Source organism: Anopheles arabiensis, chromosome 3 (assembly GCF_016920715.1).
Source record: "Anopheles arabiensis isolate DONGOLA chromosome 3, AaraD3, whole genome shotgun sequence".
Taxonomy (NCBI): Eukaryota; Metazoa; Arthropoda; class Insecta; order Diptera; family Culicidae; genus Anopheles; species Anopheles arabiensis.
The window spans coordinates 1,383,376-1,407,866 of record NC_053518.1 but is presented as its reverse complement, the minus strand read 5'-3'; the positions used below and the strand labels follow the sequence as shown (position 1 = coordinate 1,407,866).

Sequence of the window (24,491 nt, the reverse complement as noted above, 5' to 3'; positions counted from 1 at the left end):
TTATTTAATAAAAAATCGCATTATTTGTACTACATTTCTTTCATCGATTGTGCGATAAATAACAAATTAATGTTGCTGCTCCGCAGGCAGCATCCCACTGTGCGGATAGATCCAGATTGACAGGTTATGACACAAATAACACCAGTCCCACTGACAGTTCGTATCAAACGATTTTTTTCGTGCACGTGAACAATTTGAATTTTGAATTTTGGATGAAACAATTATTTGTATCTTCCTTTCCCTTTGATTGTTAGTCTCCTACTTCTTATAAGTAGATCGTTATTACATCTCATTTAAAACCACACCCACACCCTCAAATTCGCACGTTCGCTATGAATCACAGCAAAACAAAAGGCAATTGCCTATCTTATCTACTATCGAAATTGGCAGAAGGGGTACTGCTAGCGCATCGATTTCACTCCCCATCCATTTCTACTGATAATTGCCATCACATTGTAAAGTGAACTGCACGCGCGCGGTACCGCTCTCTTTGCTGTCTGTCTCGAATTTTAGTGACCTACTACTTACTAACCATATTTTGTGACCATCCACAATCAGTTAACAATGAGCCTCGAGTAAGTACTTCCTCATTTTTACAGCTTCTTAAATGACACAGTTTCAGTTCGGAAGAAGAATTATGTCATAAACTTGCTGTTTCTTTATCATCACATCGCAGCAGTCTGGATTCGCTTACCGGAAGTCCGTATTCTGCGCGAAAAAACTGGCTCAAAGCACAGGAACATCAGCAACACATCGAATATCGATTCTCCAGACCGATCAAGATTGTCGACTACGATAAGGAGCGATATTCCTGGTCAGCGCCCGGTAGTCCTTATCACATACGTCGACCGGCCTTCGATCGAAATAGACTATGGTAAGAGGAGAGGGAGGGAGGCGGGGGGCACACGAAAGTTATCCCACCACATGGACCACATGCGTTTGGGCGAACTGTTTTCAAACATTTCTCTTATCGCACCCACTAGTAGACGGGTCTTATCAATAGCGTGTTGGGTTTGTCTCGACAGGATAGAAGACGATACGAGTTCGGAGTCGGAAATCGATCGAAAACAACATCACATCATTAACGATCTCGGGACGGAAGATGCCTTCAGCAATTCGGATCAGCCTGCATCGATGCTCAATGCGGAAACAGGTGTGTGCGGTGTTGTAGCTTCATGTGCCACTTAAACGAACGATCTTTTCGACTCCTAAATCAATCTAATCTACAGACACGGAACCAAAGTTTCCAATCACGATACGAAGTGCCCGCAGTCTGCAGAGTCTTCGGATGCGACGAGATCCTCAGCATCAAGGAACCAGAGCAATAAAGGCACGACGTGTCATCAACAAAAAGGGCGAAGGAAACGTTCATCTGGCCCATCTGCCGCAACGGTCGCTTCGATACGTGCGCGACATTGCCACCACGTTGGTACGAACATGCAAGGGGGATTCACTGCTGCTGCAGTGGTGTAATAATGATTTCTCAATCTTCTTTCTCCCCGAAGGTGGACGAACAATGGCGCTACACGCTGATGCTGTTTGTGCTGAGCTTCGTTGCGAGTTGGATCTTCTTCGCGGTCCTGTGGTATCTAATCGCGTACGCGCACGGTGACCTGCTCAAGGATCCCACCACGGGCGAACGGCTCGGCGATGGTAATAAACCGTGCGTCGAAGGAACGACCAGCTTCACAGGCTTTCTCCTGTTCAGTGTGGAAACGCAGGTGTCCACCGGGTACGGTGTGATCGTCCCAACCGAGGAGTGTCCGGAAGCGTTCTTTCTACTGCTAATACAGATCGTCTTCGGACTCGTGATCGGAGGCGCGATGGTGGGTGTTGTGTACGCGAAAATGATTCGCCTTCCGAAGCGATCGTGTGAGATGAAGTTTAGCAAGCGGGCCGTGATCTGTATGCGCGACGGTCGGTTGTGCCTCGTGTTTCGTGTGTGTGACCACAAGCAGCAGCACGTGATAGGGACGCAAATAACGGCCACCATGCTCGAACCAAAGCGCCACGCCGGTTCGAACGTGATCGAACGCTACGAAACACGCCTCCGACTGCAAAACAACGGGCGTGTCTTACCCCTGTGGCCCATTACCGTCTGTCACGTGATCGATCGGTACAGCCCGCTGTACGACACTTCGGCGGCGGATCTGCTTGACCGGCGGTTCGAAATCGTGATCACAATGACGGGCAGTACGATGACTACGGGGCAGAGCACGCAGGCCCGCACCTCCTACATACCGGTGGAGATTCTGTGGGGACATCGGTTTCAGAACATCATCGAGTACGATCCGAAGCGAGAGTGTTATGTGGCGATGAACGAGCAGCTCGATCTGCTGGAGGAGGTCGACACACCGCTCTGCAGTGCACGCCAGCTGGAGGAGGTGTTCGATGAGCTGCAAAACGAGCACCATCGGGGTGCCGATGATTATCCTTCTGCGGACGATGACAGCAGGCTAGGTGTAGGTTGATCAACGATCATTAGAAGAAAGAAGGCATCCACCATTGCTATATTGCTAAACCCGTTTTCTATTTCATTTGCAGGCATCTTTCCGCTCAAAAATACATTCTAGACTGCGCAGCAATCCCAGCTCGTTTGTGAGATTCAACGAAATATACTCCGAAGCAGAAGAAGAAGATGAGGAGGAGCAAACGATGGAGAATGGCAAGCAAATGTATGACGATTTGCCCAAGAATAGCCAACCTGTCGCAGTTCCCATTGAGGACGGAACATTGATTGAACCACCGGTGTCCGTTGACGCTGCTAACCGCAACGACTCAAAGGAAACAACCGCAACTTAACTTACACTTGTAGATTGCGGGAAAGAAGCATTCTGCTCACAAAATTGTCAGTATTCTTTTATAGACTTAGTAAAATTTAGATCTAAACAAATAAATTATGCATCAAACGCAGCAAGAATCCAAAATCCGTTTAGTACGATGAACAAGATTAGAGACTCGATCGCGATGGACGATTCATCATGATCTCTAACCTTGCTCTTACCAACCAACCAACCATCCAACCAACCACCCACCCACCCACCCTTTCGCGCGCCACCGTGCGTCTGTTTGCAATTGGCTTAATTCTTATCCGTCCAGACCGTCCCGCTTGCTGCGTCTTTAATTTAACCCATCAAGCGAACACCTCCGTTAGCGGCCACACATTAGCGATATCTTATCACATCATCACGGACAACATCGGCGCTCTATCCTCCAGGAGAGGAAGCTGGGAATATCTGGCATATCAGTGCGTACGATCGCTGAAAAGCAGCAGTACAATGGATTCCTCCAGTGCACAAGAAGGTCTCAGAAAGAGACCGAAAAGCAGTGATTCGGATTCGCAAGATCAGCTAACGCTCGACACACGTGTGGTGAACAAAATTGGCGAACGAAATGTGCGTATTTACAATCTTCCCCAACGGTCGATTCGCTTCGTGAAAGATCTGGTGACAACACTGGTAAGTGGGAGAGTGGGAAAGGCGCCGATTTGTAACCATAGGAAGTTGCCATGTAATGAGCATTTCGCCCTTACTCCCGGCAGGTGGAAGAGCAATGGCGTTACGTTTTGTTCGTGTTTGTCGCCAGCTACGTCGGCAGCTGGGTGTTCTTTGCCGGCCTGTGGTACATTCTTTCCTACGCTCACGGTGATCTGATTCAGGATTCACCCACCGGGGAACGGTTGGGCGATGGCGTTATGCCGTGCGTGCAGGGAGCCACCAACTTCATCGGGTTCGTGCTGTTCAGCATGGAAACGCAAATATCTACCGGATACGGCGAAAAGGTACCGACCGAGGAATGTCCGGAATCGTTCGGACTGCTCACCATCCAGCTGATCGTGGGGCTGCTAATCGACGGTGCCATACTCGGGGTGGTGTACGCGAAGTTGGTCCGACCGCCGCAGAAAATCTCCGAAATGAAGTTCAGCCGACGGGCCGTGATCTGTCAGCGGGATGGGCAGCTGTGTTTCGTGTTTCGTATCTGCGACCGGAAGTGGCAGCATGCCATCGAGACCAAGGTGACGGCCGTCCTGCTCGCATCAAGACGCACCGCCGAGGGAGAGGAGATCGAGAAGAACGAATCCTACCTGAAGTTGGAGAACGATGGACGGTTGGTGTTGCTGTGGCCCGTTACCGCTTGTCATGTGATCGATCGCGATAGCCCGCTGTACGATGTGTCCGCGGCGGACCTGCTCGAGCGCAAGCTGGAAATTGTGATAACGATTACGGGCGGCACGATGACGACGGGGCAGATTAATCAGGCGCGCACGTCCTACGTACCGTCGGAAATATGCTGGGGCCATCGGTTCCGTGACATTGTGGAGTATGACGCACGAAAGCAGTCGTATGTGGCCGTAAACGAGCGCATGCATGAGATAGAGCAGGTCGACACGCCACTGTGCAGTGCGCGCCAGTTAGATATGTTGAAGAAACGGCTACAGCGAGATGTTAAGCAGGACCGACTTCCGGCAAGTGCTCGCCAAGAATCGAGTATCATTTTCAAAGACAATGTGAATTCCGATTCGGAGCCAAAGGTGGCCGATAGTATTGTATAAAAAATGGGCTTCTTTCCAACAAATATAATCGTTTCATGCATCAGAAATCTTCAATTGCAATTCATAGAAATCTATAGTAAAGCATGTATATTACAGTAAGACACAAACATATGTTACAATTCACAATCCTCAATACCTAAAACCATTCAACACAATGAAGTATAAGGCAAAAAGATTCATTAAATCACCAGAGGTATGGATACTTTGTGGAGAGGACTTCTCCCTTCCTTACTCCTACGCATGTTTTCCGCCTTCCTCCAGCTGTTTCAAGCGTGCCCTCAGCGACTCATTCTCTGCCCGCATGCTGAGAAACTGTTGCGCAAACTCATCCCTCGGCAACAGCAGCCCCAGTCCGGTGCTAACGTACTGCTCCAACGATTCCAGCTTGCTTTGCGTTTCCCGCCACAGATTGTACATACACATCCACAGGTGGCTTTGCATCGCCTGCTCCGCATCCAGCTGGCGCAACGTGCACTGCTCAAACTTTTCCATCATTGCTTTCCGCAGTTCGGCAATCTCTTCCCGAACCATTGCCGACTCTTCGCTGTCCCTGTAGACAGGCGTTGTGGAGTCTTTCCGTTTTTCCGCCGTGCTTACTGTGGAAAGGAGCACAGTCGATGCTTCCGGTGTTGATGTGTATACTTCCGGTTTTAGCGTCGAAAGGCGAGTGCGATTTTCCTTGTCCGATTTTACCTCAGCGACCTGTTCCGATTCATCGGCGGGAACGTTGCTCTTTTTCCCCTCACCCAACGGTGTGAACGTGTTTCCCTGTTGACTTTCTGCGAGAACTCTTGGAGTGGCAGCAGGCTGATTATTGCTACTGGCTAACACTTCATTCGCTCCGTCGCCTACCTCAGATCCTTCCTCGCGAATGTACTCCAAATTATCGCCTACACCGTGGGCTTTCCTTCTCGAAACGTCTCCTTTTACACGCCTAAGCAAACGGTTCACGTTCACAAAGCTATCGTCCACACCGGAGATCGATTCAGCGGCCGGTTGTGTCTGAGAATCGGTAGCTTCCGGATCGATATTACAATCGGACAGTTCCTCCAGAAAGCCCATCAGATTATTGCCCGCCATCTGCATGCTGTTGCGCGAGTCCGTGCTCAAACGGGATGACGTACTCAGCCGGGAGAGACAATCCATCGGTGCATCGCGGCGCTGTAGAAACAGATCGATCTCTCCGATGAAGCTGTCATGCTGTTCCACTGCTCCGAGCGGTGTTTGAGGATCGTTTACCGTAAGCCGGTCGGGACGACGACTGGTCTGCTCTTTGTGATTCGCGTCCAGCTGTCCTCCTTCACTGATGCGCACACTTTTCGTTACCTTTTTCGACTCGTCCAGCTCAATCATGCTGCGCCGGTTCGATCCTTCACGTGGTTGCGGCACAAATGAAATGCTGTTCACGCAGCTCTGGTGAATCTTTTGCATGTTCAGCGGGTCCTTCAGGTTGCGCAGGTCGTACCCGTACACGTAGCCCTTCAGATTACCCACCGCCAGGTGAATACCATCTTCCGCGATCGCCAGCGATTCGAAAGGATAGTTGGATTGGATCTGCGATGCCGTCGCCTTCCTCCTGGTGTCGAAAATGTTAATCACATTGTCATAGCCTACCGAGAACAGATAGTCGGGATACGATTCAACCATACCCACATCGCGACACGGGGCAGCGTGGGCAGTAGTCTGCGAGAATATCGTTTTCTTCGACTGCGTATCGTACAGCAGAACGGCACCGTTGTACGACGCTATGGCCATCGAGAACCGTTTCGTCGGATGAAATCGTGCTTTGACGGTGCTGTGAACGATGGGAGAAAACCAGATGTATAACGATGATTCAACTCCTGTGCGATCATAATAAACTTACTTCTTGTCGAATGCGAGTGTGTGCAGCTTAGAGTTTGACTTCATGCCATACACATTCACCAGCCCGTTCTCGAACACGGCTGCCAAAAAATCGTCTGTCGCGTTAAAGTCCATAAACGTTACTCCGATGGCGATCCGGTCGGCGTCGAACCGTTTCGTGAAGTTTGCCTTCTTGTAGTTCATGAACCGCACCGTGCCAGTAGTCAACCCGATCGCAATCTCCTCCTTCCCAGCCGTCTTCGGGCAGGCAACACAGTACAGATTGTCGATCATGATCTTCTTCACGTTCGCGATCGTGCGGCTACCGCTGCTACCCATTTTGCCAGCTCCATCCGGCTGCTGGTCCGTTCCTGGCTTGATCCGCAGCAGCTCGATACCCCAATCTTTGTTGGCCCGGACAAACAGCTTGGAGGAGCCGAAGAATTGGCAGTACGAACCATCGCTAACGACATGGGCGCTGCTGGCCAGCTGCTCCAGCCCCGGGAAGCTGTGCAGCTGTGTATCCTTTGCGCACGATACTATCTCCGACATGTTTGCGCTACTTTTCCACTCATATAATCGATCACAAATACGCTCTAAATTAGAAGGCACTGTTTATGAAGACCCTTCGCAACGGGTCAGCAAGCGATGGGGACGCACTGCTACGTACAAAAAGCCGCGGTCATTCAAATGTTTGGTTTGTTGACAGCGCAGTTGCCAAGGAGCCAGATGACAGCAGTGCGCCGAATGTCATCCTGGCAGCACGATTTGAATTGACCGTTTGTTACAGGCGTTGAAATAATATTCATTACATTGCCAAATTATATTGGTTTAATTGTTTAAAAAAACAGGTTAAAACCATTTTTACTCGTATCTTAGGTCGAAGAAACATCAAAATTGTATTGTAAAAGCCTAACTTGCATCATTTCGCTTCCAGGCCGTATCCCATGTGGCAGAAAAATACTGTTTTTGGCCAAAGGTAACATTTCTTTCAACATTTTCATTTTTCACTTCCACTTTCGATAGGATTTGTTTTGCAAATTAGTAGTTTTTTTTATTTATTCAATTTGAACGTTCCTAAGTAGCATCTTTACTGTGCTTGTCGAGCTCTAGATTTCACGTTACAGACTTTTCCATCGGTATACACTCAATAACGATCAGTTAGATTCATTATTACAATCCATTACATAACATTGCGTTGACGATCCTAAACATTCTTTTCGTGCCAGTACTACACACTCTACACACGGACACAATCTAAATTTACTTTCGCTCCCCTAATGTACCTGTATTCTTTCATAAATCCTTTCTATCCTTCCATTTGTTCCACATACCCATCGTATCAAGTTGCAGTTGAGCTTGGAGCATGATAACTATCCATAAGCAAATAAAACAAGGACTTTGTTTGGAATGTTTGTAATCCAGTACAATGAAGGAAGCCGGTCACAGTGTTAGTTGGGCTTGATCTTTATGCAAAAATAATTCTAATATTAACGCAACGTTTGTTCTGCCATTTAACAACGCAATACTGATCGTGGCAGAAAGATATTTGCAATACAGGGACATAATCTGCTTGCTGCCATACGAGAATACTGGTAAAAATTAATCATAAATTGTCATTAGAGCCATATATCACTTTCAATTGAAATTAAGATTTACATACAAATACAAAATATACTGTGAAGAAAGTGATCTGGTTATAGTTGGTTAAGTAATAATAGGTAGAGTCTAACAAAGCAAAACGAAGTAAGTAAATACTTATCGATTTCTTCTATAAACTAAAATCACAACCAATATTAAACATACTGCGTGTACATGTATGGTAAATGACAAATAATTGATTAGGTAAAAATAACCGCAACGCGGAAAAGACAAAACTAAACGTAAGAAATTTGGCCATTTCTGCTGTGTTCGCAGGATGTGTGTATCCCGCGTGGTCGTATCAATTAATCATGGTGAAATGATAATTAAATCGCAAACAAAAATATAAAATAATTTGCCCAACACAAAAATAAGTATCATTCCTAAATCATGTTTATGTCATGTTCATAATAGCTAGAGCATGCTGTAAGCTTATACACACAAAAGATTACTGATATACACAACGTAAAAAATACGATGTTGGTGATAGTGTTTAGTAAGCTCGATGTTTTCGCATATAGACCATCAAGCAAAACCTGATACAGAGTTTAGGCTGGTTTTGTGTCTGTCTAAACAACGAACACAAATTCTTCGTACTGGGAATACACCAATGCTGTTGTAACCCAGTGTACGGACACAGAAAGAGAGCATATGAATGGTAAGAGAGGCAAGCAAAAGTGTTGATCGTTTCTCAACACGAATAATCTAACCTATCTCTAACCAACTAGCCCCAGTAGGAACAACTACCTTCGATTTGTGCGATTCAAAATACTGAGATAGTTGTGGTTTAGGCTGCGATAGAGTTTGCTGTTTCGCAACGAGCTTGACATCGTTGCCAAACCGGTCGCGGCACTGTTGGGCACTAATGGTCTACCTGTAGCTAGCGGAGGCACGGAAGCAAATGTCGACGGGGCGCATGACGAGGACGATGAGGACGATGTTGACGATGAGGATACCGTCGCTGTGGATGGGTTATAGCTGCTGCGAGTCATTATTGGTAAGGCTGCCCTGCCATCAGCAACGAGTTTGGAGTGTTCAGCCGACTGGGTCATTACATTGTGTCGCAAACTGCTCTGTCTGGTGTACATCAACCGACCAGATGTGGACATCGCTTCCGTGCTCTGGCGTCATATGCTAGTCTCATTCGGTCCTAGTCGTCGAATTGCCGATGAAACACGCCACAGACGAACCTTTCCATCGCTGGGAGGGGGAGAGGGTGTGATAGAGAGAAAAAAAACACACAACATTACAATCGGGTTTGCACAATCGCTATACAAACAAGAAGCAAAACATTGAGAAGAAAAACATGATACATCAAGCGAAAGCGGTGTAGGATGAATGACGATCAATTACGGCGAATGAACAAGGTTTTCACTAAGGTTTTGAAATTAAAGGAAGCAGAATGGCACAACATAATATTTGGTGCTTTCGAAAACGGATAGCGCTTTGCATAGATATAATAAAAGGACTGATTAAAACTTTTAATATGTTCAGGAACTCTGAAAGATATTCACACCTCACAATACAAAAGTGGCTTATTGTATTTACAAAGTGTCAAAGTGTCGATGTACTCTTTGTATAATTCAAATAATTATAACTTAGGGTAGCTAGCATTTAAAAAAATAGATCAGTGTCAATACATATGAGAGCTTAACATAAAAACAGTAACGAAATCAATGAAATAAGTAAAACATAACGATAAATATGAAAATGGCACATGTGATAACAACGAGCAAAACATCCGAAAACAACAAGAAAATACTTTAAAGAAAACTTACAAATCGATTGCTTTATCTCATGAGTTGCACAAGACAGACGTTAAGTCACATAGCTGCTAGCAAATATTAGATAGTTCCATTTAAAACAAATAGTTAACACGGAATGTTTGAAACGTTGGTCCATTGCGGACAAAACACTCAATTTGGGAGGGGTGGGTGTGTTGTGTTTACTTTGCTACCTATTCTAATGTCTCGGATAGCAAACCCTCCATCATTTAGGCTCTTTGCTTGCAGCTAATTGGACAGAAGAAGAACAATATCATCTGTAACGTCCACACCAGTACCATCAGCCAGAGGATTAATTTTGCCCACATCCTTTCGATTGAAATACATAAAAATGTGAATTTTGCATCAGTTATAAGAAAACAGAGGCTCAGTATAAAATAAGCGTAGCATGTTATAATGTACAAGCTTCGTGTATCATAAGCCTAACCATTATCTCCAAAGCCCAACCGTAACGAACAACTCGAAGGTACGAATCCGCTATCCAGTTTTTACAAACCTAATCAGTCCACTAGGAAGATCCTGTTCCTTTCATCTGCCCCTTCTCATACGCCGTTCTGTTCTATGTTCAAAGCATATTGTTCCAACTCTTATCACCACTCAGTTTCTGTCTTTTGCTTCTTTTCCTTTTCTTCTTTGAATAGAATAGTTCTGAACGTGAATAAAGAAGCAGCCTTGCTTGTAATTACATGATCGTTAAAAATTAAATCAACACAAATGCTAAATAAGCAATCAAACTCACTGGATGGCTGTAGCCCATTTGCTCATGAAGTAATCTGACTTAATTATTAGTTGCCTTTCACAGATGAAACACCGTACAGTCTAATCGCTACATCAATAAGTCTTCTGCTTTTCCCTGGCATCGTTTTACTTTAAGCCTTCGGTGTATGCTTGCTAGTTTCCTTTCAATTGAATGCTTATTAATTTCCGTTAGCTGCGCTATGATGATTTACATCCTTTGTTATGAACTATCACATAAGGAACCGGAATCAGCCCTACAACTACTACGATACATGCTAGACATAAGGTAGGTTATTGTGTTAAAATCTTTAAAATTGAGGCATTAGAGATTATTGAAGTTTGTTGCATTATTAAATCGGCATGTATAATGTGCTGTGATGAGTTTAGTTAACGTTTTGCTTTAGTACCACCTCCACCACCTGCACCACCACCTGTACCACCACCTGCACCACCACCACCATTGCCACTGGCGCCGATTGATCCAGCACCGGACGAAGATGCGTTCAGCGAATCCCAATCGGTGGTTACAAATCGCCAGATCCGTACCTCACCGGAACTATGTGAATGCATTCAACGAAGAGCAATAAAGAGAATGTATGTAACAAGCAAATGAGAGCAAGAGAACAGGAAGAGAAAAAGAGAAAGGAAAAAGAGAACCGTAAAACCGATCCATCGTCAAACGCACCACACCACCGCTTAATATCAAGAAAAAAAATTGCTACGATCAAAATCGATTCGTTAAGGTAGGAAATTATTGTTTAACTAGAAACGGAAATACGGGAAATGTAGGAGGATGAATGTGGTTACACACAGTAAATACTCACTTCGATGCAGTAAACACGCGATTATCGCTCGTTACGATGTCATTGATTGACTGTTCCGTTTTCATTTCGGCCAGACTGTCACAAGTTTTAATATTCCACAGGCGCACAACGCCACCGCGACAGCTAGACAGCAGAATATCACCGTAGATGGCCATCCCAGATACCCATCCTTTATGGGCATTGTTGAGCGACTGCTTGAGCTCTCCATTTCGCAGGTCCCACCTTTTGATCCCGGAGTCACGACTCCCGGAAAACAGCTCCGCATCGACACCGATGGCATCGTTCGCCACGGCTAGCGCTTGAACGCCGTCGTAATGCGGTGGTTCCAGGTTCAACAGGGGCTGCACAACACCGCCACTCGAGTTCACCTCAAACACCTTCACGTAGTGGTCCTTCGATCCTGTCGCTACAAGGTCCGTGTTGTTCGGTCCCTCCCAAGCGGTCAGACACATGACGGCCGCCTGGTGGCCACCGGATAGCCGACCAAGGCTTGAAAATTGACGCAGATCCCAGAAGCGAACCTTATCGGAGGCGGCCGTGTACAGCTTACCCGATGCACCCATAGTGAGTGCCGTAATTGAGCATTCACCTGGTACTAGATCGGACAGGGTAGCGTTGGCAGGTAGAGTTGTTCCAGAGGAGCTGCAACAAGTAAACAATACCGAGTTACAAATCCACTATCGCTATACACCAGGATCTTCTTTTGCACTTACCATAGAGTAATTATTGGACGAATGTTGCTGCTCCGCAGATCCCACACCTTGACGAAGGCTCCCGAGGCCGAAAAGAGCAGATTGTTCACCCGATCGTACTCGACAGCCGCCACCGGGCCCAGATGTCCCGTCAGACAGTGTGGCGTTGAGTTTGTTCGCAGATCCCAAACCTTCACCGTACGATCGGCTGCCGCTGTGAACAGCATCTGATTGCTCACCTTGATCGAGAGCACCGAATTGGTGTGTCCTTCAACTACGTGGGTGCAGATAAGCGGGGAACCAGCCTTGTACTGAAATGGAAATTATTCCATTAGTTATCCTTCCAGCCTATGTTCACCAGCAGAAGCTTACCCTTCCGTTGAGTTCCTTGATGTTTCCTCCGGGCTGAGGATCCTGCGTTCCTGCACCGAGACGGGAGAATACGTCCCCATTATCCTCGCGGGATATTCCCCGCCGGTAAACTGGCGGTGAGGTTGGTACGTCGGTCGAGTCCTCACTGCAGAACTCATACCAGGTTTTATGCGGATTTTGTGCACGGGTGCATTATGGTGGTTTATGATGATGTGTCAGTACGTTTAGTTGTGTGATTAAAGCAAGCGGCCAGTCAGGTCAGTTCAGCAAAAACACAACAGTAGGTCACACACACACACACACGCACATTATTAAAGTACGCCCATCGGTCAAGCATCGGGTCCAACGCGATTTGGTTAGTTTCGAGCGTTTGTAGCGATGATGGTTGGGTGTATAAAATGAAACAATTTTTGGCAAGAGATTAATATGAATATCGCAACGAAAACAGCTGTCGAATCAGTTCTTTAGGTTTCAATCTTTTTTAACAAATGCAACCATTTAAAACATGCTGTTGTCAATATTAAAGCTTATTAGATTATCTGAAACTGTAAAACTGTTTTACATTATGAACGACGAAGCGATCTCGTAGTATTAGTAGTACAAAAACAACTAATTATTTTATTAACTTCATTTCAAGTTTGAATTGTTTGTTTTGATCTCAAACAAAACCTTAACTAGATTTATCAATTTTATTCGATACTGGGTATAACAAATATAAATCTTTTACTATAGGTTAGCGACTGGTATTGATACTGCACATTTCCGCGGCCATGAAGGTTTAATACATTCCAAAATAACTGGTTTTAGTTGGTCAACTCCATCAGATACGGTACGCTAATGAAAAATGGTATTGAGCTATTATCCTATCCTATATGGAGAATCGGTGCGCGTGCCGAGAAGCATTATCTACGAGAAAGCTTCTTTGTTCATCAATCATCGTTTGCCGTAGTAGTAAACTGCCGAGTTCTTAAACTGATGATCACTTATCAAACCGCTGAAAGGGCAACAAGTGGGAAAGTGGTTTTCTATCATTACATAAATGGCTTAAAACTCTGCCTGATCTCAGCTAAAACAAAACCAACTATTTATGCGATCGTCGAGGGAGAGTCTATCAATAACTCCTGTAACTGATGCCCAATAATCAACACAAGTATACTCACATGCCGGGAGACATTTTGCTGGTAAACGTCCTTCGGCTGATTCTTGGGGATGAGGGAGCACCGCTCGCTTCGAACGATTTTCTGGCAAGCAGCGGCGATGCCGTACTGTTCTGGCGCGACAATCCTTGATGCGGCTGCAAACCTCTGCAAGATGGGTGTGTGTCGAGTTTTGTGATTAAAGTACGTGTATCGATGTGTATCGTTGTGACTGTTGCGTGCTAAATGCATGATTTCCCTTGCATGATACAAACATAGCTACTGCTGTTGTGCGTACGGATGTGGAGCGGCAATGTCATGGTGTTCCAAACCATCTCAAAACTCTTCATCCCATGGTATCACAAAATAGACCTTTACCGTTTACCTTCTAGAAATCTTTTATTCAAATGGCAGTGCGACTGATCACAATCAATACCCGTCAGTATTTCTACATGTTCACAGACAATAAAAAACAACGCATTCTTTTACTAGTGCTGTCTATCAAAAGTTACATCTACATCTTAAAGCTTTGTGTGCAATCCCGACCGCAGAGATAACTTTCTGCAATGAAATAGTGAAAAATCAAACGAAAAGAAAAGAAGAAGAAAAAAAAACAAAACAATACCAAATCCATCGATCTCAAGTTGATAAAGCTAATATTGGCTGCAGTTTCTAGCAGAAGCGCGCTCACACTAAACAAACAAAAAACAATAGCAACACCATTCTTGCAAACAAACTCCCGATGTTAATCAGAAAAGCCGTCAAGAATAGATGAACAGTATAGTATGCTGGGGTTCAGTGTTTAGCAAACAATCCATTTTCTCTTTTGGCAGCGGCTGAGTGGCCTCGGTAGTGCAGTGTTGCCGGGACGATGCTGCCGCTATCCTCCAGCAGTACTGCTGCCGGAGGAAGCAACTGTTCACCGATGGTGGTCAAACTGCTTTCTATCAGCCGCTTAAGCTCTAGAAAGGCCTGTATGGGTAGCAGACGATACAACATATCGATGGTGGCCAGTAGACGCAGCATGATTTTTCTAAAACAAAGGGAAACGATACATCATGGCTCCGGGTGCAACAGATAGAGATGACTTGCACCACCAAACGCATACATGCTCGGTGCACAGTCGAAAACAGGAAGCAGAGCACAGCATTCTGGTTATTGGTCACAACGCACTCATGCGGAAATTCAATCGCGCAATCCTCAATTAATGTTCGATGTACACGAAACAATGGGATGAAAGCTACTTACAAGTAGCTATTTCGATCACCGATATCTCACAGCATCCATAACACACGCAGGCAGATACAACAACAACAGCAAAAGGTCAGTATAAAGTTTAAGCAAGCAAAAGAATCCCATAAACCAACACCGAAGGCAGCGTTGCATTGCCCGCGACTACTTACTTCAGCGAACCGGGTGCACTGGGAACGCGCGAAAGCGGTACAAACGTACGGGCAGGAACGGGAGCCACTGGTGGCGGTGGTGCGATCGGTAGTCCTGCGTTAGCAGCCGCGACCGCATCCATCGCCCCGTCCAGTATCGTGTATGAGCGGGTCATAACGTCCGACCTTTCGTGCCGGTCCTGCAGAGAGGGCGGGTGCTTCGTGTCATCTTCATCTGCGGAATCCTCGAGATAAATACAAATACCCACTTTCTCAAGCTTACTGCCGCCACTGCTGGCTCCATTGCTAGCGCCCGTTCCACCGTTGCCGGCGCTGTGGTTGAGATTCCGATCGGGAATGCCAACGCCACCAGCACCGTCACCGGCAGGACCGACGTAGCTGGAGCTGCTGCCGTACAGCAAATCCTGAATGGTAGCCACCGAGGGCACCACCGATGGGTTTCGTCTTTGTTTCGAGGAGTTCCTGTAGATGACGATAGAATCGCTAATTTTCATTCAATCCCAAAATGCAAGGGTTTCAGGACAGGGGAAGTATTTAACAAGGAGAACCGTCGTAACGTGGTCGAAGAAAACCATATTGGTAAACGGAGAGGGGTAAGTGCATTTACAGCAGGGAAGGAGAGAAAAAGCGAATAGAAGAGCCCGGAAAGAAAATTAAAAAGGGGAAAAAGAAACAAAAAATACATCATAAAACCATATCATATCACACATAAATAAACTTTAAAAACATAGCTAAACCCTACGCGGATAACTTAACAGCTGGAAGGTCAATGAATGGATATTAACAAATAAAACACATGTGCACTGTAAATTCTACAATGCAGAACATAAGTTCTATGAAGAATATTCCGAAAACATAAAGCTACTACTATGTCAAATTTAGTGTTTCTGACGTCATTTTCTTATTTCGCTGCAGGAGTACGTATTCTGTAGCAAATTAGACTGAGACTTGTGTCGGACAACTTCATAACCAATGTTCATTCGATTTCGTTGCATTTGCGTATACCTTCGTGAACTGGGAAGACACAGAAGAAAGAAAACGTAGTAAGATCTTTTAATATACAAGTTCAAAGACGATGGGCATCTGAAGATCTGGTTTGAAATCTATATGACGCGCATCAGAAAGCCCAGCATGTCGAAGACCGTTGATGATCCCGATGATAAATTTACAAGACTTTAATGTAAACAGGACCGTTGAATCATTAAACACACTGGCAAAGTGCTGGTACGTACTATCTAATACACTCTAGACCACACATTTACACATTCATCAAACTAACCAGGTGGAAAAGCTTGCCTGTGTTATGTGCGCTATTGATGGGAATAAAAGCTGCAAGAAAAGGTTCACTTACGAACCGGAGCATGAAAACATGGCTACTCACAGATTTGTGTTGCTGCTGCTCGGTGAGGGGCTGCGCGTCGTCGAATCCACCACGTGGGGTAAACGATACTGCTGTGATGAGGACGGCTGTGGTTCGCCATTTTCCAACAAATTCGCTTGCGATTGAGTCGCGTACGAGTTGGCCGATTGGGCGGAGCTAAAGCTAGCATCCGACGCGGAAGCTGCAGGAGCCCGCGTCAGAATGTACTGCAGTAGCTGCTCCTGTACGCTAGTATCACGCTGCAGCTCAGTGAGTAGTGCGTCTCGCTCACGCAGCTTGGACTGTGCCACGCCGGCCTCGCACACATGCCCAATGGTAACGGTACAGACACGTTGCAGCATAAATTTGGCTTCCTCGACGGTTCCGATGTTCTCCATAATAGTCTGCAGCATCAAGTGCTCCGAGTTCAGATCCTTTCCATCCTCTATCTGGATAATCGACTTTTGTAGTTCCGTGATCGTGTCGTGCAAGTAGTTCATGTTCGCTATTATCGTGTCCTCCTCCGACACGAGATCTTGTAGTGTGGACTCAGCGTTATCCTTCCTTCGCTGCCGCAAGTTCGTCAGATCTCGTGACAGCACGTCACGCTCCTGCATAACGCGCTCCAGCTCCATTTCCAGCTCCAGCACCGCCTGCCGTGTGCGAGCCGCTCGCATAATCGAACGCTGCAACTCTTCCCAGCGACTCTTGAAGCGTTTCGTGCCCTGCAGCATGCTGCCAATGGATGTGTTGCCCTGCACACGCCCTGCCGCCTTTAAGCTCATTATTCCGCGCTGCGATTTTCGTAGGTTGAAAACCTCCTCAGTCTTTCGCTTCAGTACCTGATCCTTGGCGGCACCCTGTGCCTGCAGTGATTTTATCATATTTTTATGCTTCCGCGTTTCCTTGCGAAGCTGCGCAATTTCGCGGGTCTTGCGGCTTTCCATCTCTTTGTGGCGGTTGCTCTCTTCCTGGATTTTCTTCATCAGTCGTGTCTTCACCTGCTTCAGCTCCGCCAGTTCACCTCGAAGTGTTTTGATCTTTGCGTCCTGCGCCTGCATATTGCGCTGCAGCCGCAGATGTTCTTTGTTCGTCGCTTGGAAATGGTTCAGCTGGCGCCTCAGCTCGTTCAGCTTTCGCTCGTAATCCTCCTTCACGCGTTTGATAGCCGTCTCATTACCTGAATTTTGTCCCTTGTTGTTCATAGCACCCGTACCTCCATTGCCGATGGTGGCGAGTACTTCATCACGCTCCCGTTCGGTGTTGGATATTTTCTCCTTCATCAAGTTGAACTGCTTCTCGTACTGTTGTCGCATAATCTGCAACCGCTGTTGAGATTCTTCCAGCTGTTCTATTAGCCGCACTTTCAGTTCAATGTCCGAGTTCACGTCGGACATTTCCGCACGCAACACTTCAGCCTTATCGTCCGATTCGGTGTCCGAATCGCTATCCGAGTTCTGGTCCATACTGCTGGATTCGTGCTCGAGTCCAGGTAACGATCGGGACATCAGCGTTTCTCGTTCCTTTTCCATCTCGTGCTTTAACATATTGATCATCGTTTCCGGATTATCTTCGATAAACGGATACGTTTTTATGCCAAGCTTCGATTGCGAGCTCTTAGCTTTTTTGAATTGCTGGAACATCTGTTCCGATTCGATCAGCTTCGCCTTTAGCTTTTCTATCTCGCTGATATAACCGACTATCAGTTCCTGCATGGCGGAATCGTTACCACCTGTCGTGCCGACCGGACTAGAACCATTGTTTGTGCTCGCAGCATCAGCACCACCGTCCCCAGCGGCGGATACCTTGTGCAGGGAGGCTATCGTCTGCTGGGCCTGCAGTGCAGCATTCTTTTCCGTTAAGGCATTTATAGTCTCTTGCATCGCTTTCACCCGCTGCTGCAGTCGCTTATTGTCTTGCGATAGCATTTCATTCTCCAGCGACACATCGGATATGGCTATATTACCATCGGCATCGATGCTGCGTTTGCCCTGCATTTTAACAAGAAAAACAAAACACACACTGGTTAATAATTCTATTACATGACTCACTTTCACAACAAACCCACCTGCTTGTATTCGAGAATTTCGAGCTGAAGATTGGCAATTTCTCGCCGCAGTAACGATATGGTCCGTGAGCTCTGATCTTGGTTGATTTGTACTTTGTTTTTAATGTTCCGAGCTCGGTTGGCATACTTCAACGTGTTTAGCGTCTCCATAAAATCTCTATCACTTGGCGATACGCATGCAATCATTATCGTCTGACTGTTGCCTGTAGAAGAGTGAACAATTGTTATGCAACTTAAACGACCAGCTCTCACACCAAAACCGCCTCACTAACCTCCGAGCGAATCCTGCAATAGTCGGGTCAACTTGGAGTCCCGGTACGGTACATGGGAAACCTTTTTGGTCTTATCACCCAGCGCAGATATGACATTGCCCAACGCTAACAGTCCACAGTTGATGGAGATTCCTTCACGAGCCCGCTCACCGGTGGCACCAGTACGTTTCAGTCGTTCCGAACCAGCCAGATCGACAAAATGAAACTTGGAAGTGAGCGTTTCGGTGTCACCTTCAGCGTTACCACACTGCTCGGCCGTCATGACACGCTGCCTTCGGATTAGAATGGTGAACAGTGCGTGGCTTCGCGAAGACTGTTCGTTCATTTGCGTAGAGGCGGTGGTACGAGCGAGGGCACCCTGCTGCAAGCAATTCAGGGCTTCCTGAGGACCAGCCAATGGTTTGATAGTTGCACCCGCCACCGAAATGCCACCGGTCGCATCTTCAAAGATTTTAAACACCCGAGCACCCTGGAAACAGAGAAGCGAATGTTACAAAACGGATCCACTTTCGCAACAAGCTAAACTCGCACACTTACTTTATTGTAAGGGTCCAGTAAATCTATAACTTCTTCATTGTAGAGCTCCATAAACTGTGCGGCAACACTGAACGTCACCGTGCCCAGGTACGTTCCATCCTCGTCATACGGGTTTTGCTGCAGCTGGGCAATGCCTTCAAACAGATGCCGGACTGCTCTCGGGATGATACCTTCTTGTGCTTCTGGCAGGGCTCGTTCAAACCCAGTTCCCATCGTGTACGTTTTACCAGATCCGGTCTGCAAATAGAGTCATTTTATTTGTTTTAAAATCATTCGATAAACTGTTGCTGCTGTTTATGCAACTCACCTGTCCGTACGCTAACACTGTAGCATTGTAACCTTGCAGTGCGCCATCGACCAATTTTTCGATGCAGTTATTGTACACGGACACCTGTAAAATATTCAATGTAAAAGAATAAAGTTATAGCAAAGTCTGCAAGATATTCGGAAATATTTTATTCTCTTTCTGTACATTTTTTTCTGCATTTATATGCCCTCATACTCATTCGACCTACATTATTTTCTTCTTCAAAATAAAGAGCAATCGTTCCAGCGGCAAGCATGAACCCAATCTGCAAATACTTTGGACGAAAACTGTCGTTTCATGCCAAAAAAGTAAAATGAAATGCTGGATGCTGCTATTCCCACTCCTCCGAGCCACTGTCGCGCGCCCGGTTGTTTGTTATGCCTTAAGAGAGCATTTTGTAATCATTTGCTTTGCATATTGTATGGCAGCAGTAACAGCAGCAGTAAAGCAACAAATCACGTACACACAAAGTACATCCCATCCATTCGTGTTAGCTTGCGGTTCTTCTCCCAACATGGAACCGAGGAGGTCGTGCACCGAGCTCCGGAGTTTGTGTGCTTTACTCCAAACACGACACATTTCCGTGCGTTCACAATTTGGTAATGCACCACACCACAAAACACTCTGGACCCCCACCTGTTCCCTGCCCAGCAGCCGGAAATAAACAAATGCCATGCCATGCCGGCACACTCGTCCACCACCACACACTGTCAAATGATATTTTGAAGAACGAGCCGGTGTGCCTCCAACTGTGATGGTTTGTTTCTTCTTTCATGGATCCATAAAAAAAATGGTTCAACCGGTAAAGAGCGCATCTTCTCCGGCGGGTACATCCGTTGAAGCTGGTGGCCTCATAAGCGCCATGCTGAGCATGAGGAATGGTGCACGAGATCTATCCGCCACCGTTCTCATCTTCCTATTGTTAGCTACGTATCTCTTACATAGTATAGCTGAAATGTCGTGGCGAGATTGAGACACCTTGGAAGCACATCTATCATGCCCGATGTTCTAGTTCTAACACAACAAACCATTCCGTAGTAAACGGTAGATGCCATACAACAAGTGAAAATACACACGTCTCATGTTTCATTCCATCTTTTCATCTCATAGACATTACAAAAAAAAACGAGCGTAAAAGAAACTGCTGAAAGGTGCCAAGCTATCAACAACACTGGTTGGGGCTCGTCTCCTGAAAACGCTGCACGTGCGCCCACATACGCGTGCGTTATCTACACCTTACAATCCCTCCACCATAACTGTTGAGCGCTTGCACAACGTGAATGCATCATTTTTGCCCGCTGCCACTGTGCTACCACCAACCAGCAGCATGCCGTTTGTTACAAGCGACACAAACAACACACGAAAGATGATGGCAAATATTGTTCCTTATAAAATAGAAGCCTCTTTTGATGTGCCACTGCCAAAGGCGACAACTCACCCGCAGTACAAAAGATAACACAAAAAGGCAAACGAACCTCAACGACTTGGCTGAAACGGTGGGCCGTAATGCAAACAAAGTAGATTATGCTAACAGTTATCGAAAGGAAATAAAACCCCTTACGTCGTATGTACACCTTAACCTGTTGTCCAGTCCAGTCTAGCTGTGACCCACGGGAAGATGCATTGTTATCGCTTATCATCATTCAACATTACACCCCTGGGCGGGAACAAATGATAACAAAACACAGTGTGTGCTGCAACATGCGAATGCAACCGTGGTGCCTCCGAAGCAAACGATAATCGATTTGATGACAACAAATCGTTCTCTATCATCAATGGCATTTAACAAACGACACTCAGCTGATTTCTCCGCTCAGCAGCGCTTTCTTAGAAGAGGAAGGCCAGCCGGTCGGTCGGTCGGTCAAGTCAGCCAGCTAGCGCTAATGGCGCGTTTTGTGTTGGTTCCATGGGCCCACGAACACGCTCCAACATCCTACGCAACAACGTACGCAGCAGGCAACCCACACCACCACCACACGCCGTCCATGGACAAAACGTTTGCGGCGCTTTGGTATCGTTGGATTTCTACCGGAACCTTGTTGGAAGTTCCGCGCGCCTATGTTTTAACACTTACCTGCGTCGTACTCATATCGAACACATAGTCGAAGGTAAAGGCCTTATCGGATCCGAGCAAAACCTGCGGCTCACCAGGCGTGACCTGCGTGCACACCCGGCACATGTCGATTAGCTCACGCGGTATCTGTGGACGAATTCTGAAACGATGTCCGAGAAAGAGAGAGAGAGAGAAAACATTAGTCAACAATCAGGAACGAATGTGAGGAAAGAATAGCCAAACCACGATGGGCCAAACTACACAGGATGTGAAATCGGTGACACAAAAGTTGGTAAAACCATACACGCTTGATTAACGGTTAATTTTGCAATTACCATGTAGCATTTGTTCACGCCACGAACGGCCGGACCGGGGAGAGAAGAAAGTTCAAAGATCGGGAATGCCCGGTACAACTGTAAGATCTAGCTTACAACAGCTGGTACACGACCGGTTACACATCGTTGCATCGCTGATTGGGGTAAAGTTTCCGCACTTGTATGCAAATTAATTGAATTAGCGGTCAAAGTCATTGCAACGGGATGGTCGCTGCCCTTTTCTTATTCGTGTTGTGTGCTGCAGCAGCATGTACGGACTTCTTCCATCTCGCAACTCGTTTCGTGAGCCCTCCCTCTTACGCGCTGTTGTTAGTCAATAGTGCAATCGAGCTGCATTGCCCTCTACGTATATGCACCTCACATCGCATAAAAAGTTTGCATTAAACGGGTCAGTCTTTGTCCCCTCGTAATCGCCACATAGGCCTGCCTGTGTGTGTAAACTTGTCTGTTGGGGTTCACGGAAGTAACCACACCACACACACACACACGGGAAGATTAAAACGGCATAGACAGTCAAGTTGGCTAGCCCAAAGGTATTTATATCTAGAAACCACCAGCAGTTTGACACTCGTCGTCTTAGGAAACGCCCGCAGCAACACTCCGAAGGTCAGCTTGTCAACCGTTCGTGTTGTACCTTGTCCGGGCGGCAGTTAACGGTGTACTACGATGCAACTGCGGTACAGGGAAGAAGGCAAAAATGTGTCGTTGTTTTGGAAGTACAGGAAACCTAGCGATTTTTTTTAATCTGCGCACTTTAAGAAGTGCTTGCTATCCCTACAAACACCCTCTACCATTGACAGTTTCTATGATTGATATACGTCGTGGTTGATCGATTGCATTGTTGACATCGTTGCACGTTAAACATGCATTTAAATACAAAAAAATGAAACACTTCAACGCGTTGAAAGCAACAACTATTTTTCTTTTTCACCACCCATCTCCTCAGCTGGAGCTGGAGTCACGTATAGTTCAACATAAAACTATTAAAATCTCATCAGAAACTCAATCACGAACAGACACTCATAAATAATGACATGTACGTGCGTGATTGGTGGAGAACGACGCGTCCGCGGACTTCAATTTCCTGCCGCACACGCACGCTACTTTCGTAAGGAAAATCAGCAGCATCCCAAATGGAACGGACGACTAATATGGGATAGAATCCGAATATCTTCACGCTTACCATTCTTGTAGACGACAGACGGCCTTCCGATAATTGTGCGCACTTCCAAGAAATTGCACTTCCCATCAGCGCATACTAACCGCAGGTAATCCGAGATGCAGGATGTAGAAACGCATTCAAAATGAGATTCACAAAGCCATGAGTTATCCCCCACAAAAACCCATCCTCCAATGCAGCTGAAACTGAAACACGTTCCAGGTATTTGAAAAAGAAATTTAAACTCATTCTCCGGGCGGCGGCAGCAGCGGTAGCACTACCTTTTGCTGATTAAGTTTACGCTCTCAGACACACGTGGCATCGGTTTAAATTTGCCACTTTAACCTTTCCCTCCCCGATCATCCCCGATTTGCGCCTACAAAGCTTATAACACTGTGACATCGGATGGTGTCGTGTAACAACCAGAAGCCAACCGTTCAAATGAAGACAAAGTTGTCTGTTTTTGTACACGATACCAAAATATCAGAAACAGGAAATATGAGGAAGTTAAGCGGCGTTTCTTCACATTTTACACCACACGACGACGACCACTTTGGATGTCTTCTCACGTACATGCCAGGGGGAACACACATAACAAAAACGGTCGGCTAGACGCCGGGACAACTTCGCTTTGTGGTTATCTTCTTCACCACCGTCGCCATTTAGCTGGGTTTCAAAAAACCACTCTCCAGTGTATGCATGCATAAAGAACTATATTCTGTGATGCAATTTTTATATCCTTTTGCACCTTCCGCCTATGTACTCGCGGTTCGTTTCCTTTGCGGGTGGCAGTAGCGCCGACAGTCACAGTACAGTTAAGAGCATCATTGAACTCCGTTTGTTCGAACGGAATGCATGCAGCAGAATCGTGCGCCTTTTTAGGAACCACACATACACAGGAAACGAGCTGCATGCACCCTGACGAATCTGTAAAAGGGCTTCTGCATAACAACAGCACAAGCATTCACCAATAGTAGTAGGTTTGTTGTCTACCCAGCTGCCGATAGTAATGACATCACCAGCCGTCAATTAGCATACGGGTTAAGAGATTCCCCGTCTCAGTGTCTTGGAAAACTAAGCGATTTACAATTAACGGCGCTATTTACGATCCGTACGACTATCATTAAATCACACTCCCACAAGCTCTGCTGTTAAGACAACATCATCTACAGATTGACTTCACAACTATTTGCCCATAGAGTCAGTTTCGTCTCACGATAGGACGATAGGATCGTGCTACTCCGCCAAACGATCAAGCAAATAACTTTCTTCGCGTTTGTAAAGATAATCTCACGGAGAAGGTGGAACAGCTGCGAACGCACATAATGCATGCGTGACGAGGAATATGATCTAGGCGAAATGCAATCAGGGACTGAACGAATGATGACTCGTGATGCACGTCCGCTACTGCAACAA

At 46.3% G+C, this 24,491-nt stretch overlaps 4 protein-coding genes across 13 annotated transcripts in view; 2 read left to right on the top strand and 2 right to left on the bottom strand.

Moving 5' to 3' along the window:
• Positions 1–417: 417 nt before the first annotated feature.
• Positions 418–3,065, top strand: LOC120902880 (ATP-sensitive inward rectifier potassium channel 11-like). Of its 3 annotated transcripts, none has more exons than XM_040311955.1 (6): positions 418–575; positions 680–874; positions 1,026–1,153; positions 1,230–1,429; positions 1,506–2,462; positions 2,545–3,065. In XM_040311955.1, the coding sequence occupies exons 1-6, from the start codon at positions 565–567 to the stop codon at positions 2,800–2,802; spliced, it is 1,749 nt and encodes a 582-aa protein (XP_040167889.1). In that variant the 5' UTR covers positions 418–564; the 3' UTR covers positions 2,803–3,065. The 3 variants fall into 3 exon arrangements, with proteins under 3 accessions (XP_040167889.1, XP_040167888.1, XP_040167890.1); XM_040311954.1 differs by having other exon boundaries at positions 677–874; XM_040311956.1 differs by lacking the exon at positions 418–575 and having other exon boundaries at positions 768–874; positions 1,031–1,153.
• A 104-nt stretch (positions 3,066–3,169) lies between these two features.
• On the top strand, positions 3,170–4,599 carry LOC120902881 (G protein-activated inward rectifier potassium channel 4). The gene is made up of 2 exons (XM_040311957.1): positions 3,170–3,458; positions 3,542–4,599. The coding sequence occupies exons 1-2, from the start codon at positions 3,279–3,281 to the stop codon at positions 4,550–4,552; spliced, it is 1,191 nt and encodes a 396-aa protein (XP_040167891.1). The 5' UTR covers positions 3,170–3,278; the 3' UTR covers positions 4,553–4,599.
• A 17-nt stretch (positions 4,600–4,616) lies between these two features.
• LOC120902879 lies at positions 4,617–7,055 on the bottom strand. The gene is made up of 2 exons (XM_040311953.1): positions 6,417–7,055; positions 4,617–6,347 (listed from the first exon to the last, which is right to left on the bottom strand). The coding sequence occupies exons 1-2, from the start codon at positions 6,944–6,946 to the stop codon at positions 4,787–4,789; spliced, it is 2,091 nt and encodes a 696-aa protein (XP_040167887.1). The 5' UTR covers positions 6,947–7,055; the 3' UTR covers positions 4,617–4,786.
• Positions 7,056–7,422: 367 nt separating this feature from the next.
• The window catches only part of LOC120900045 (kinesin-like protein KIF21B), a 40,832-nt gene continuing 23,763 nt past the window's right edge, over positions 7,423–24,491 (bottom strand). For 4 of the 8 annotated variants that reach the window (XM_040306544.1, XM_040306543.1, XM_040306545.1 and 1 more), the window contains exons 4-16: positions 21,603–21,741; positions 19,529–19,612; positions 19,222–19,458; positions 18,685–19,153; positions 18,413–18,615; positions 16,366–18,335; positions 14,985–15,467; positions 13,606–13,749; positions 12,446–12,590; positions 12,095–12,384; positions 11,382–12,023; positions 9,814–11,113; positions 7,423–9,235 (exon numbers count right to left, since the gene is read on the bottom strand). In XM_040306544.1, the coding sequence (XP_040162478.1) occupies positions 10,945–11,113; positions 11,382–12,023; positions 12,095–12,384; positions 12,446–12,590; positions 13,606–13,749; positions 14,985–15,467; positions 16,366–18,335; positions 18,413–18,615; positions 18,685–19,153; positions 19,222–19,458; positions 19,529–19,612; positions 21,603–21,741 (4,975 nt within the window). In that variant the 3' untranslated portion in view covers positions 7,423–9,235; positions 9,814–10,944. The remainder of the gene's footprint in view (positions 9,236–9,813; positions 11,114–11,381; positions 12,024–12,094; positions 12,385–12,445; positions 12,591–13,605; positions 13,750–14,984; positions 15,468–16,365; positions 18,336–18,412; positions 18,616–18,684; positions 19,154–19,221; positions 19,459–19,528; positions 19,613–21,602; positions 21,742–24,491) is intronic. The other 4 variants (XM_040306548.1, XM_040306547.1, XM_040306549.1 and 1 more) reach the window with 4 other exon arrangements.